The sequence below is a fragment of the Eleutherodactylus coqui genome, chromosome 11 (genome assembly GCF_035609145.1).
Source record: "Eleutherodactylus coqui strain aEleCoq1 chromosome 11, aEleCoq1.hap1, whole genome shotgun sequence".
In the NCBI taxonomy this organism is placed as follows: domain Eukaryota; kingdom Metazoa; phylum Chordata; class Amphibia; order Anura; family Eleutherodactylidae; genus Eleutherodactylus; species Eleutherodactylus coqui.
Window position 1 is genome coordinate 121,816,277 of NC_089847.1, and position 17,091 is coordinate 121,833,367.

Below are 17,091 nucleotides of genomic sequence, written 5' to 3' on the forward strand. Positions count from 1 at the left end.
AGAATGACATGAACGCTGGCGAGTTAGACAATAGTTTATGCAAGCACTATGCTAGAAACAAGACAAATCCCTACTGTAAAAGCATCATCATACATCAATCTCTGTCATCCAGCTTTTCCAGGGACCTGAATGTTAAATCCCTGCTGGGGGTATGCTACATGCAAATGAGTGTGTTTGATATTCAAGAGCCTGGGAAAGCTGTAAACTGCAGGATAGATAGATATGAGATGAGATAAATAGATATGAGAGATAGATAGATAGATAGATAGATAGATAGATAGATAGATAGATAGATAGATAGATAGATAGATATGAGATAGATATGAGATAGATAGATAGATAGATAGATAGATAGATAGATAGATAGATAGATAGATAGATAGATAGATATGAGATAGATATGAGATAGATAGATAGAGAGATAGATAGATAGATATGAGATAGATAGATAGATAGATATGAGATAGATAGATAGATAGATAGATAGATATGAGATATGAGATAGATAGATAGATATGAGATAGATAGATAGGAGATAGATATGAGATAGATAGATAGATATGAGATAGCTAGATATGAGATAGCTAGATAGATAGGAGATAGATAGATAGATAGATAGATAGATAGATAGATAGATAGATAGATAGATAGATAGATAGATAGATAGATAGATAGGAGATAGATAGATAGATAGATATGAGATAGATAGATAGATAGATAGATAGATAGATAGATAGATAGATAGATATGAGATAGATAGATAGATGAGATAGATAGATATGAGATAGATAGATAGATATGAGATAGATATGAGATAGATAGATAGATATGAGATAGATATTAGATAGATAGATACATAGATATGAGATAGATAGATAGATAGATAGATAGATAGATAGATAGATAGATAGATAGATAGATATGAGATAGATAGATGGATAGATAGATAGATAGGAGATAGATAGGTAGATAGATAGATAGATATGAGATAGATAGATAGATAGATAGATAGATAGATAGATAGATAGATAGATAGATAGATAGATAGGAGATAGATAGATAGATAGATAGGAGATAGATAGATAGATAGATAGATAGATAGATAGATAGATAGATAGGAGATAGATAGATAGATAGATAGATAGATAGATAGATGGATAGATATGAGATAGATAGATGTAAGGGCTCCTATAATCTATACAGACTGAGTAAACACGATGTCCCCGGCTGTTTATTGGTCCATAACCCAGCTCGGCCAATAATGCAGCGTGGGTCGGCTAGTGGAGTTACATTTTTCTTGCATGACATCAGGAAATAATCTTTTCATTCTATGCAGAAATCAGGAGAAAATGCGATTGTGTTGGCCGCAGAATAATACGCCTTCTCATGTGAATAAGATACCACCAACAATAGTGGACTGTTGCAGCTAAATAAAGTATCACAACAAGTCAGGGACCGGTGGCCAACCACAATCATGGGCATAGCAACCCGCTGACCTATGAACTGGGCATCACAGAACACTTCCAATAATCTGGCATGCTTATGACATAGATAGATGGGGGTGCAGCGACCTTTTGGAATTCCCTGGATTTCTGCATTGATAACAATTAGAATGTGGTCACAATTATAGACCAACACAGTGTAACCAATAACACACACAGCTGTACCAGTCATGTCTTTTATCGAGCACATTGAGTAACCAACCATTCACAGCACAGGGGAAAAAATAAGTGAACCCTTGAATTTAATAAGCAGTAATCACCTCCACCAAACATTTCCTGTAGCTGCGAATTGAGGAGAAATTTTGGACTGTTTTTCCCTGCAAATGTGTTTTAGTTCAATATTTCTGGGATGCCCTGTGTGAACAGCCCTCTTCAGGTTTACCACAGTATCTCCATGAGGCTAAGGTCAGGACTCTGACTTGGCCATTCCTAAACTTTTTCAACCATTCTTTAGCTGAATACTTGTGTGCTTTGACTCTTTGTCTTGTTGTAGTACCCAATGTGTCTCCAGCTTGAGGTTCAGGATAGCGGCCCCTACATTCTCCAGTAAGACATTTTGATCACCTTACAATTCATTGTCCCTCAAAGATCACAAGGTCTCCAGGCCCTGAGACACCCCCAAACCATAATGTCCCCAAAGCATGATGACCCTCCACCAGGCTTCACAGTTGGGTTGAGGTTTTGGCGTTGGTGAACTTTCAGATATAGCATTGTGTACTTGTGCTATAAAGTTCCACTCTTGGCTCATCCACCCATAAAACATTTTCCATGCATTGTGGGACATCCAGGTGGTCTTGGGAAATTTTTTTTGGACAGCTGAGACCTCTTTCATGGCGTTCTTCAATTTCTACTAATGAACACATGAGCAGAGGTTCTCCTTGAATACTTTCTCATCTCATTCAGGATTCTCCATTGCGCTCGGAGTGATATAACAGGACGCTCCTATGTGAAGCAACAATCCTTAATTTTCTCCATCTGTATAAAGTTTGTCTAACCATGAATTGATATACACCAGGGTCTTTAGCTTTTGTTGGCTTCTCTACCTTCATTGGTCTCTACTGTATAACATGTCTTCTGAAAGTTGTTTCCGTCGAGGCATGGTTCACACTAACCATTGTTCCTTAAGAACAGATTTGTCAGTAACCAGGCGCCGTGTGCCTTTATGTAATGGGTAAAGCACCTGTTAATCCCACACTTCCAATCTCATGTTGTTAACTGAAGCACATTTTGCTATTTAGCCCTCGGAGAAGTCACTACAGAGGTTATCTAGGCAGTGCTTGCAATTACAATTGCGTACCACTACACAGGTGTCAGAGCAGTGCAACCACTCTAGCCCTGATGTATTCCGGCAGTCATTCCTGGGTAACCACTTTAATACAGAGGTTCACTTACTTTTTCTCGCTGCAATGTGGATGATTACACAATGTGCTCAATAAAAGACATAAAAGATACAACTGTGCTTTATTTGTTACATTGTTTTTGTCTATGATTGCAACTTGAATAACAATCAGATCCCATTTTATTAGTAATCAGTGCAGAAATCCAGGGAATTCCAAAGGGTTCACTTACTTTTTTTTGCAAAGATAGATATGTGAGAGATAGATAAATAGATAGATATGAGATAGATGATAGATAGATAGATATGAGATAGATAGATAGATAGATAGATATGAGATATATAGATAGAGAGATAGATATGAGATAGAGAGATAGATATGAGATAGATATGAGATAGATAGATAGATAGATATGAGATAGATAGATAGATATGAGATAGATAGATAGATATGAGATAGATAGATAGATAGATAGATAGATAGATAGATATGAGAGAGAGATAGATAGATAGATAGATAGATAGATAGATAGATAGATAGATAGATAGATATGAGAGAGATAGGAGATAGATAGATAGATAGATAGATAGATAGATAATGAGATAGATAGATAGATATGAAATAGATATGAGATAGATAGATAGATAGATAGATAGATAGATATGAGATAGATAAATAGATATGAGATAGATAGATAGATAGATAGATAGATATGAGATAGATAGATATGAGATAGAGAGAGAGATATTAGATAGATATGAGATAGATAGATAGATAGATAGATAGATAGGAGATAGATAGATAGATAGATAGATAGATTGATATGAGAGAGATAGGAGATAGATAGATAGATAATGAGATAGATAGATATCAGATAGATAGATAGATATGAGAGAGATAGGAGATAGATAGATAGATAGATAGATAGATAGATAGATAGATAGATAGATAGATAGATAGATATGAGAGAGATAGGAGATAGATAGATAGATAGATAGATAGATAGATAATGAGATAGATAGATAGGAGATAGATATGAGATAGATAGATAGATAGATATGAGATAGATAGATAGATATGAGATAGAGAGAGAGATATTAGATAGATATGAGATAGATAGATAAATAGATAGATATGAGATAGACAGATAGATAGGATATAGATAGATAGATAGATAGATAGATTGATTGATATGAGAGAGATAGGAGATAGATAGATAGATAGATAGATAGATAGATAGATAGATAGATAGATAGATAGATATGAGATAGATAGATAGATAGATATGAGAGAGATAGGAGATAGATAGATAGATATGAGAGAGATAGGAGATAGATAGATAGATAGATAGATAGATAGATAGATAGATAATGAGATAGATAGATAGATAGATAGATAGATAGATAGATAGATAGATAGATAGATAGATATGAGATAGATAGATATGAGAGAGATAGATAGATATGAGAGAGATAGATATGAGAGAGATATGAGATAGATAGATAGATAGATAGATAGGAGATATATAGATAGATAGATAGATAGATAGATAGATAGATAGATAGGAGATATATAGATAGATAGATATGAGATAGATAGATAGATATGAGATACATAGATAGATAGATAGATAGATAGATAGATAGATATGAGAGAGATAGGAGATAGATAGATAGATAGATATGAGATAGATAGATAGATATGAGATAGATAGATAGATATGAGATAGATAGATAGATAGATAGATATGAGAGAGATAGGAGATAGATAGATAGATAGATAATGAGATAGATAGATAGATATGAGAGAGATAGGAGATAGATAGATAGATAGATAGATAGATATGAGAGAGATAGGAGATAGATAGATAGATAGATAGATAGATAGATAGATAGATAGATAGATAGATAATGAGATAGATAGATAGGAGATAGATATGAGATAGATAGATAGATAGATATGAGATAGATAGATATGAGATAGATAGATAGATAGATAGATATGAGATAGAGAGAGAGATATTAGATAGATATGAGATAGATAGATAAATAGATAGATATGAGATAGACAGATAGATAGGCTATAGATAGATAGATAGATTGATTGATATGAGAGAGATAGGAGATAGATAGATAGATAGATAGATAGATAGATAGATAGATAGATAGATAGATAGATATGAGATAGATAGATAGATATGAGATAGATAGATAGATAGATAGATAGATATGAGAGAGATAGGAGATAGATAGATAGATATGAGAGAGATAGGAGATAGATAGATAGATAGATAGATAATGAGATAGATAGATAGATAGATAGATAGATAGATAGATAGATAGATAGATAGATAGATAGATAGATATGAGATAGATAGATATGAGAGAGATAGATATGAGAGAGATAGATAGATATGAGAGAGATAGATATGAGAGAGATATGAGATAGATAGATAGATAGATAGATAGATAGATAGATAGATAGATAGATAGGAGATATATAGATAGATAGATAGATAGATAGATAGATAGATAGATAGATAGGAGATATATAGATAGATAGATAGATATGAGATAGAGAGAGAGATATTAGATAGATATGAGATAGATAGATAGATATGAGATACATAGATAGATAGATAGATAGATATGAGATAGATAGTTGGATTGATAGATATGAGATAGATAGATATGAGATAGATAGATAGATATGAGATAGATAGTTGGATTGATAGATATGAGATAGATAGATAGGAGATAGATAGATAGATATGAGATAGATAGTTGGATAGATAGATAGATATAGATATTAGATAGATAGATATGAAATAGAGAGATAGATATGAGATAGATAATGTTTTGGAATTTAGCACTGCGGAGATCTACACTACAATCCACGTGCTCAAACGCAGATTCTGACGCGGATTGTCAGGCTACATAAAGCCATTTTCAATTGGCTGACGCGCTACTTTTGATGCATAATCTTCCGCATGGACATGCTGCAGCGCATCCGTCCGGTGTGAACATAGCCTAATTACGGAATTACCTCTCCTGTATGCTAGAAATTTGCAACAACGACCCTAATGAGACGGACTCGTCACTCAGGACTCAGAGGACAGCTGGGGGATAGTAACGAGAGACTTCAGGGACTTTTCACACGGGATTGAATTCCTCCGCAGGACGCAGCCAAATCCGCAGCCGTGTGATTCTACACTAAATCCACAGATCGAACTACGGATTTTGATGCGGAATCGCAGGCGGGTTTTCAAGCCATTTTCAGTTCTGCATCAGAATCCACAGCGGCTCGCGGTGCGCCGTGCGGCCTGTTCCTTCACGTGTGAAAGCTCCCTCAGACTGACGCCCGTGTAGATTACGTATACAGGCGGTGTCTGTCTGCTGCACAGTAAATCAAGTCACCCAAACAAAAGGGCGTTCCACAAAAATAGCAACAATCATGCGAAATAAATTAACATAAAACAAGAACACTGTGTAATATATGTAGGTCACGATGTATGCGGCTCGTGTGCAGCAGATACACGGAGTGCAGGGGACAGTCACTGGAAGGCGGCCCTCGAGAAATGCAGGTAATATGATGAATTACGTTAGGAAACATTGGCGCACCTTACATAGGGGAAGACTGTGATAAGGACCATGGTGGGAGGGGGCCGCAGGGAAAGGCAACGCCTGCTTCAAAAAAACGGAAAGGCTTCCGTTCGCTTCCATTCCGCCAGGTTTCCGTTTTTAGGCCGGAAAAATAAGGCTGCGCTATTTTTTTCGTCCAAAAGAACAGAAACCCGCAGGAATGGAAGAAAAACGGAAGCCTTTTTGATTTTTTTATAGCGCATTGAAATAAACAGATTTTTGCAGTTTTAGGGTGGTTTTACACGGTTTAGAAAATTGCGCGATGTTCACCTGTGTAAACGAGCTCTTAGGCTTCTTCCACATTGGCGATTTTGCCGCGAGATAATCGCGGCAAAATGGCGACTTAGTTCCCGCAATTTTTGGGTGTCAGCAATCCTTTTTTTTAGAATAATCTTGCATCGCATTGTTGCCGCCCGCTTATTAAAAAGCGTAGATTTTTATCGCAAATGTCAACAGGACTTTGTAATGTGAAAAAAGTTACATCATCAAATCGGCCACCATTTTTCGCGCTGCGTCCTACGACAGGTCTTCACCGATTTTTGGACAAAAAACGCTGGAGGCTCCCATAGACTCCTATAGGAGCTGAAAGAAAGAGAGGGGGAGGGAGTTCACCAGCGTCCGGCGCTTGGGAAAGAGGACAGCTGCCGCTATTTAAGCATTAGAAGTAGAGATGAGCAAGCGTACTCGGTAAGGACAGATATTCGAGCGAGTATCATCCTTACTGAGTACCTGCCTGCTCGCCCGCAAAAATTCGGGTGCCGGCGGGGGGGAAGGGGAGCGGCAGGGGGGAATGGGAGGGAGATCTCCCTCTCTCTCCCCCCTGCTCCCTCCTGCTCACTCCCGCAACACAGCGCTCACCCCCACCGGAACCCGAATCTTTGTGGGCGAGCAGGCAGGTACTCGGTAAAGACGATACTCGCTCATCTCTAATTAGAAGTCATTCTGAGGATTTCTGCTGACCGCTGTATTCCGCGCTGTAGCATATTTTTCCTGTGATACATCCGTGTGAATGGATGAGAAAACGCTAATTAATCCCGGGACTCGATCATTGCTGCGATTTTCGGCCACAATGCGTCCTGGATAAAGACGCATCGCCCATGTGAATGAGACCTAACACAGGTGTGGAAGCAGCTTAAGTAGCACAAACCACTCTCCTCTCATGATAGTTTGCTACAATGTATCAGCGCAGGCAATATGTAACAGGCTGGAGTCTAGGCTCAAAGAGGTTTGACTAGACTGACTACAGTACAATAGTAGTAAAGCCACTGACAGCAAGCAGAGATCTAAGAAGCTGAAACACAGAAAGTATATTAGTAAGTTGTAGAACGTTTCTCATACAATGAATCTTCCTTTAATGTTAGATATATCTTATGATCACATTAAAGGGGATGGAGTACAATTACAAGTTCTCCCCTAGGGATAACTTGCTGGTCAGTGGGGGGCTCACCATTGAGACCCCCATCGATCTTGAGAACTGGACTCCCGTGTCCCACTCTGCCTGTCACTGTGAATGAAGCAATGGCTGATGGAAATGGCCAAGTGGGTGCCGCTCTGGTGTCTCCGCAGTCCCATTGAAAAGGAATGGAGCGCTAATGCTCTTGTGTGACCAGCGCTTCCCTCATTCCCCTCCTTGTACAGTTACCCCACGGGGAGGATGACAGACAGGGGAGCTCCATTCTTGGGATGGGTGGGAGTCGCAATGGTGAGACCCCCACTGATCAGCAAGTTATACCCAATCCTGTGGATATGGGACAACTTGTAATTGTGCTACAGTCCCTTTAACTAGTTCTCACCCAAATCTTGTAGCCAAGTATCCCCCAAGTGAAGATCCAACAATGATTCCTACTCCAAAGCAGAGGCCGAGCTTTCCTAGCGCTCCAGCGCGTTCCTGGGCCGTCGTCAGGTCAGTTACAATCATCTGGGCTCCTGCGGAGCGGAGAAGAATCGTCATTACTGAGAGCTGAAAGTGAAAAGTTAGACAATTTTCCAACGTAGTTTAGTAAATGTTCCTGTTTTTCAACATCTCTGCTTGCTGTCATTCAATAAAAATTGTTTACTTTCAATGGATGCCAATCTGCCCAGGTCATATGATGGACACTCTGCTGCTTGGCTTGTTACAAGGCACAGCTCTGATAATCGTAACAAACCGCGCCAGTCACATGATCATGACTGATTGTTATCCTGCGGAAGTAAACCATAAGGCTGGGTTCACACAGGCTGATTTACCACAGAATTGTGCTGTGGCAAACCTGGCTGCGGCCGCTAATCCCTGGGTTAGCCCGTCATGTGGACGAGATTTTTGACATATTGGGCGGACAAGCCATCGCGGCTGTGGCACGGATGTGGCGCGAATTCCCGTTTGTCAATTCTTTTTTGTTTTCCCATTACGGCCTCACTCCTCTCAATGGGAAAGCCGGCTGCAACGGAAAAGCATGCGGCAAAGCCACTCCAAAGCCGCAGCTGATCGCGGAAATCTTACGGTTTTCCGCTGCGAGAAGATTTCCACTGGGAAAGCGTCCCATGGGAACCCAGCCTAAAGATTGCTATTGGATGACAGCAAGCAGAGATCTCCACCCCTTATAGTCCTGATAGATTGTCTGTCTGAATGCGTTATAATGTAATGCTACTGTATTACATTATACTCTATGAGCGATCAAGTGATCACAAGTTCAAGACCCCCATAGGGACTAAAAAAAATGTAAAAATAAGTTTTAAAAAAGTTTTATAAACTATTAAATAAAAAAAAAAATAATAATAAAAGCTTAAAAAATCCTTGCACCGTATTTATTAAAAAAATCAAATAAAAAAAAAAGCATAATTTGGTATCGCTAGGTCCTTAAAATGGGAACAAAAAGTACCGCATCATTAAGGAGTTAAAACTGTTAGAATTGGATGTTCTTCAAACCTCTCAGTAGACACAGGATAAATTCTTTTGTAGTAAGCAAAATAATGGTACAATGTCTCCATCTAGTGGCCATAACTAACATTGCACATTCCACTTAGGCCTTTTTCACATGGTAGAGAAACTTGCGCGAGATTTGTGCATTTCGAGATGCGACTATATACATGAACGATGTGGAAAAATATTGCGGCATGTCCTATCTGCGCATTCCTCGGAACGCGTTGCGCATTGTTTTCAATGGGACAGAAAACACATCAGATGCCGCGTGATGTAATGTTTCCCATGGAAAATAATGGGAAACACTTGGCAATCCACTAATGCGGCTGAACGGGGATCGCTACTTCTAGGCTTGAACACATAATTTTGACATATTTTGCAGGCGTGATTTTCAAAACCGTGACGATATTAGACCTTTGATTGCAATTGTTTCATTGTGACTGGCGTGATTCTCGCACGATATTACCATGCGTTAGAAGAAAGGGGGCGGGACCTATCTCCTGTCATTTATTTATTTTTTTACTGTGCAATAGCACAAAATTTAAACGGTACAAAAAAAATTTTTTTGGTTTTCTCATTTGGTTAATACGCTTTGTAGCGGTTAGCGTATTTGCATATGTGCTCATCTGTTTAAGCCCTCACAGAAGTGATGGGAGGCGTTATTGCCAGAAAAACGCCTCCCATCGGCATGAAAACGCACGCTGGCAATATCGCGCTCGCCCGTGTGTAGGAAGCCGTAAGTAAAAATAACACGTTTTTTCCCATAGTTTAGTGGTGCGATTTCCTGTGTCTGCAGCACTATTCTGTGATGTGCTCTGCTGCCACCTAGTGCCGGTTCCCCAGCACTACACCTCCTATCCTAGGACAGTAGAGTTATAAGCCTCCATTCCTTGTAAATGCAAAGCAGTGGACTCCCCTTTCTTGATTGTTCCCATTCTAGCATTGCATTTGTCGACTCCCCTAAATTGGCCTTTAACCCTTTAAGGACGCAGCCTTTTTTTTTCTCAATTTTTCTTAATCGTGACTCTGATTTATCCATCGACGTAGATGTCTGAAGGCTTGTTTTTTGCAGGACGAGTTGTATATTTCAATGGTGCTATGTAATGTACGACTTTTAAAACATTTTAAAAACAGCGCTCATTTGTATGAGTTCATTTAAAAGAATTGGCGGTGTGTCCTATCTTGGCACGTACAGCACACATACACCGAGGATAGTGTATGGGGATTGGCGGCATGCAACAAATACACATATGGCATCCTTGCTGCGTGCTCGACCGCAATAAATGTGCGAGCAAACTGCAGGTAAACGCGGTCGTGTGAGCCTTGCCTGATGAGGGGTCTCTGCACGGACGTTAGGGTGCTTTCCCATCTGCAGGGATTCCACTTTCCTGCACCTTTCGGTGAGGATCCATCTCTATATAGAGACAAATAGCGATGGATAAACCCCATTGACTATAATGGTGCCCGCCCGCTTTCCACCCAGCTGTTCGACTTTTGGAGGAAAGAAAAAGCGCTCCGCGACAGAAGCTCTGGTGGGGGTTCCATCACAAATGTGAAACCGGCTTTACTGAATAAAAGTATCATTTGTGTAACAACTTTGTGTATTTTCATACATTATCTCTTTCCATAGAAGTTTATTGATCATTTATCTCCTCCCATAGAAGTTTATTGATACATTTATTTCCTCCCATAGAAGTTTATTGATATATTTATCTCCTCCCACAGAAGTTTATTGATACATTTATTTCCTCCCATAGAAGTTTATTGATATATTTATCTCCTCCCACAGAAGTTTATTGATACATTTATCTCCTCCCACAGAAGTTTATTGATACATTTATCTCCTCCCACAGAAGTTTATTAATAGATTTATCTCCGCTTATAGAAGTTTATTGATACATTTATCTCCTCTTATAGAAGTTTATTGATACATTTATCTCCTCCCACAGAAGTTTATTGATACATTTATCTCCTCTGATAGAAGTTTATTGATACATTTATCTCCTCTGATAGAAGTTTATTGATACATTTATCTCTTTCCATAGAAGTTCATTGATACATTTATCTCCTCCCACAGAAGTTCATTGATACATTTATCTCCTCCCATAGAAGTTTATTGATACATTTATCTCCTCCCATAGAAGTTTATTGATACATTTATTTCCTCCTATAGAAGTTTATTGATACATTTATCTCCTCCCATAGAAGTTTATTGATACATTTATCTCCTCCCATAGAAGTTTATTGATACATTTATCTCCTCCCATAGAAGTTTATTGATACATTTATCTCCTCCCATAGAAGTTTATTGATACATTTATCTCCTCCCACAGAAGTTTATTGATACATTTATCTCCTCCCATAGAAGTTTATTGATGCATTTATCTCCTCCCATAGAAGTTTATTGATACATTTATCTCCTCCCACAGATGTTTATTGATACATTTATCTCCTCCCACAGAAGTTTATTGATACATTTATCTCCTCCAATAGAAGTTTATTGATGCATTTATCTCCTCCCACAGAAGTTTATTGATACATTTATTTCCTCCCACAGATGTTTATTGATACATTTATCTCCTCCCATAGAAGTTTATTGATACATTTATCTCCTTCCACAGAAGTTTATTGATACATTTATCTCCTCCCATAGAAGTTTATTGATACATTTATCTCCTCCCACAGAAGTTTATTGATACATTTATCTCCTCCCACAGATGTTTATTGATACAGTTATCTCCTTCCACAGATGTTTATTGATACAGTTATCTCCTTCCACAGAAGTTAATTGATACATTTATCTCCTCCCATAGAAGTTTATTGATACATTTATCTCCTCCCACAGACGTTTATTGATACATTTATCTCCTCCCACAGAAGTTTATTGATACATTTATCTCCTCCCATAGAAGTTTATTGATACATTTACCTCCTCCCATAGATGTTTAGTACCTGGAAGACTGTGCATGAAGAAGGTTGGAAGCCGTGACAGGAACAAGAAGGGGATGCTGGTGGTAAATGTAAGGATCAGGTAAAACATGGACGCAGCTAGGAAGGAAAGTGTAAGAGCTGCACGAGGACCGTACTGATCGGAGAACCTGGAAGAAAGTAGCAGCGTTAGCAAATACTAAAGACTACAACGAAGAACAACTGCTGGTCCTCCTATGGAAAAACCATGCAAGACCCAGATCCAGGAGCGACTACTAGGTGGGTATTGCAGGGTGCTTTTGTTCTGTGCGGTAATCTCTGCACTAATTGTAATACCTGAGGAACCGCCGCGACCTTTTTCGTCAATGACATCCCATAAACTATACTTCCTCAATTACTGTATTTCCCTACAACTAAGACCCTGTCTTATATAAATTTTAGTCCCAAAAGAGGCACTAGGTCATATTCTGCTGCTCTCGAGAGCTCCAACGAGTTTCCCGCAGTCCTCTGCTACTCATGATTGGTGATTGGTTCTTCGACTGCTGCTCAGCCAATCAATGCATCGCTGGATGAACCAATGCGATGGCTGTGATTGACAGCCATCCAGCACTGCATTGAATAGCTGAGCAGCGGTCGAAGAACCAGTCACAGCCATCGCTTCCTGGAGGTGGGATTTATGAATCCTGTAACCAGGAAGTGATCTTGTTCGAGCGGCTGAGGACTGCGGGAACCACGGCGAACCTCTAAAGAGCAGTGAGAGGGACCTGGACCAAGTCTGCTAGGTAATGTTTTTGGTTTTTTTAATGTAGTGTAACTACGGATTATTTTAGTGGTAGGTTTTATTTTGGGGGAAACAGGGTAGTCCCTCCTGTCAGAGTGCTGTACGGTGTTGGGTCTGCTTGGTTTTCTCTTGCTCCACCCAATAGGAAGCAGCTAATATAATGGTTTTACAGCGTTTTAGTCATACAGCACACGCTCATTTTTTCTGCAGGTCGGTACGATTGCAATGATACCAAAATTTTCCATTTTTGCCCAATAAAACCCCTTTTCTTTTTGCATCGCTGCATTCAAAGCTCCATAATCCTTTTAGGCCTCATGTCCACGGGGAAAATCAGATCCGCTGCAGATTCTCCATGTAGAATCTACCTATCCGTAGCGGCCGGCGAAGATCAGCTGTTCCTCACGGCCGGATCTTCATTTTCGGCCGGCGGATGAATTCCTGACGCCGGCAGCACGTCGCCGGCACGCCGCGCGCATGCGCCGGGCACATCCGCCGAGCCGAAGCAAGAAATATCCGGCCGTGAGGAAGAGAAGACCTTCAGCGCCCGCTCCGGGTGAGTAAATGCTTTTAATTCCTATTTTAGGTCTCCCGCGGATCCGGACGGCTTCCATAGGCTTCAATAGAAGCCCGCGGGAGCCGTCCCCGCGGGAGACCCGCATGAAAATGGAGCATGGTCCAGATTTTTTCATGCTCCATTTTTTTTTAAATGCCTTTTATTGACGATCCGCGGGTATTTATCTACCCGCGGGTGGTCAATGCATCCCTATGGGGTGCGGATCCGCGCGCGGGAGATCCGCTGCGGATCTTAAATCATATTTTGCCCGTGGACATGAGCCCTTATTCTTCCACGCACAGAGCTCTGAGGCTCATCTTCTGTGTGACAAGCTGTAGTTTTTACTGCTACCATATTGGGGCTCATATAGTTTTTTGATCACTTTTATTGCATTTTTTGTTAGGCGAAATGAAAAATAAGCATTTTGGGTCATTTGTTTTAGGTTTTTTTAACAGTTTTTGCAGTGTGTTTAATTTATTGTACATGTCATTACAGATACGATTATACTAAATATGTGGGGGAAGGGTATATGCTTAGTTTTTTATAGAAAGAGAGGAAAGTGTGCAAAAAAGACGGCTTCTTGTTACTATTTTTTACGGGTTTTTTTCTTTGTTTTTTTTTTTACGTTTCTTACATTTTTATGTCCCTGAAGGGGACATTAACCAGAAAAGCTGTGATCAGTAAGATAATACATTAGTGTTAACAAAAGCTATCACAGGCCATGGCAGGCTAGGATGCCATTTTCTGGCATCTGGTTGACATGAAAGCCATCGGCCCTCTAAAATGACATAGCGGAGGGCCGATGACGTCACGGAAGGAACGTACTCCATTGGTCAACCATTTACATGCCATAATGTTGCATTAAGTAGCATCCAGGCAGGACATAAACTTACATCCTGCAACTTTAAGGGGTTAAAAAGGAGTGTAAACAGAACAAACTGATAGAAATGGTCACTTTTTCTTTACATGTCTGCCTATCAGATCCGCTACAAATGATAAAACTACGGATTCTGTTCGTTTCTATGTTAATTCCGTTATGCAATTTAATGAAAACGGATCTGTTAAAAAATGGAGAGCAGAATACTGATGTGAACGCGCCGCCATCCGCAAGGATCCAATGAATTGGCTTGTTGATACAAACTTTCCTTTTTTTATGCCTGTAACAAGTGGAAACATTGTTGCACACGACACTCTGAATGATTCACCCGCCGGGGTCACTGACAACTTACACAAGAATCACAATAATGTTAATGATTCCGGGAAGGTGCTTTGTATCCTCATAAACGGGTGAGCCAGATACGGCCGAGCGCTGGCAGAGACCCCTTTAAATGTCCCGATAGTATAATTTAGCGCACTCATGTCAAACACAAGCCTGCCGGTGGCAGTGCAGAGTCTGACTGCTGACCTCTTATCCCCGTGGCCTGTTTATATGTCATGAGGGAAGAGGTCAGCGGTCAGACTCTGCACTGCTGCCGGACCGGAGCTGCAGCCTAGGCAAGTCTAATGCTTGTAGGGATGCTGCCCGGCCAGAGGCCAATAGGAGGGTTGGTATTACTATTGGGAATACTATGAAGGTGATTAGTTACTACTGAGGCCAATATAGGGGCACTATTATTACTAGGGGCCACTATGAGGGTTCACTATTACTACTGGGGCCACTATGGCTGTCACTATTGCTACTGCAGTCACTATTACTACTGGGGCCACTATGGCTGTCAGTCTTATTACTGAGGTCACTCTTACTACTTGGGTCATTATGGGGGTCATTGTTACTACTGGGGTCAGTATACACATCACCCACTACTGGGGCCACTATGGAGGACCCTATTACTACTGGAGCCACTATGGGGGTCACTATTACTACTGAGGCCACTATGGGGAATTAGTATTACTATTGGAGCCACTATGGGGTCACTATTACTACTAAGGTCATTATTACTACTAGTGCCACTATGGGGGTGTCACTACTCATACTACAGTCACTATTACTGCTAGGGCCACTATGGTTGTCACTCTTATTACTGAGGTCACTCTTACTACTGGGTCACTGTGGGGGTCATTATTACTACTGGGGTCAGTATAGACATCACTTAATACTGGGGCCACTATAGAGGACCCTATTACTACTGAAGCCACTATGGGGGGCACTATTACTACTGGGGCCACTGTAGGGGGGGGTCACTATTACTACTGGGGCCTCTATGGGGATTCACTATTACTACTGGAGCCACTATGGGGGCCACTATTACTACTGGAGCCACTATGGGGGCCACTATTACTACTGGGGTCACTATGAGGATCACTATTACTACTGGGGCCACTATGAGGATCACTATTACTACTGGGGCCACTATGAGGATCACTATTACTATACAATCTTACAATTACAATCGGACCTTTGAAGGCAACCAGAGGGCTTATGCGGCCCTCGATGAAAATGAGTTTGACCTCCCTGATTTAGCGGATGACCTTGTACTCCTAAAGGTAAATTCACACTGGCGGTTTTTTATAAGCTGAAAAATTAAACTGACTTTTTTCACATGATTTTTAGATTTTTCTGCAAACTTTTTGAGATATTGATCCATTTTTCATCCAAGTTTTACATTTTACTGCACACTTTATTTAAGGTTGCCATGGTTACATGCAAAACAATCAGATTGCAATTGCATTCTTTTTTTTGCACCACTAAATTGCGCACGCCAGATTTAACATGCACGAATACACGTGCAAAAACTCTAAGGTTGGGTTCGCACAGGGCGGATTTGCTGCGGTTTTGCCGCAGAAGAACTGCTTCTGCGGTAAATCCGCTTCAAATGTTAATTTTTGTCTTGCGGATTTTCCTGCGGATTTTATTACGGAAAACTCCGCAAGCGTTTTTTTCTGCAGCGCTTTTTTACTTTTTGCAGCGTATTTTGGTGCGGATTTTGCTGCGTCCATAGAGGTCTATGAACAAAAAAGCGCTGCGGAAAAGACAATGGTATGGACATGCTGCGTCTTTGAAAACCGCGCCACAGTTGCATTTCCACACTGCGGCTGTGTGGAAAAAATCCGCCCTGTGAAAACAGCTTTTTTCCAAAACTCATTTGTGCTGCATTGCACTGCAAACGCAGCGGTTTTGGCGCAGTGCGGATATGCAACGGCAATCCGTAGCAAAACCGCGGCAAATCCGCCCTGTGTGAACCCAGGCTAAGGGCGACTCCATCCGCAGTGTATTCGCTGCAGGTATTCAGCAGCCAAAAACCCCGCAACAAACACGTAAAAAATCCACTGCGCCAAATTTCCAGCTGTTACCGATGATCGGCAGCGGATTTTAACCCTTCTATTTCAAGGTTTGAAACTTGCAGCACGACAAAGCTAAATGCGCGCGTGGATCCACGGCGAAAGACACGGATTCTGCCATGGCGTTTGGAGGTGGAATTCAAGTGGAAAATTGCGCTGTGATCTCCACGC

General features: G+C 40.5%; 1 protein-coding gene across 1 annotated transcript in view; it reads right to left on the bottom strand.

Annotated features, from left to right (window-relative positions):
* The window catches only part of SLC22A18 (solute carrier family 22 member 18), a 46,349-nt gene that overhangs the window by 25,544 nt on the left and 3,714 nt on the right, over nucleotides 1–17,091 (bottom strand). Inside the window, exons 3-4 of the mRNA XM_066583459.1 lie at nucleotides 12,332–12,477; nucleotides 8,274–8,406 (exon numbers count right to left, since the gene is read on the bottom strand). Coding sequence (XP_066439556.1) covers nucleotides 8,274–8,406; nucleotides 12,332–12,477 — 279 coding nt within the window. The remainder of the gene's footprint in view (nucleotides 1–8,273; nucleotides 8,407–12,331; nucleotides 12,478–17,091) is intronic.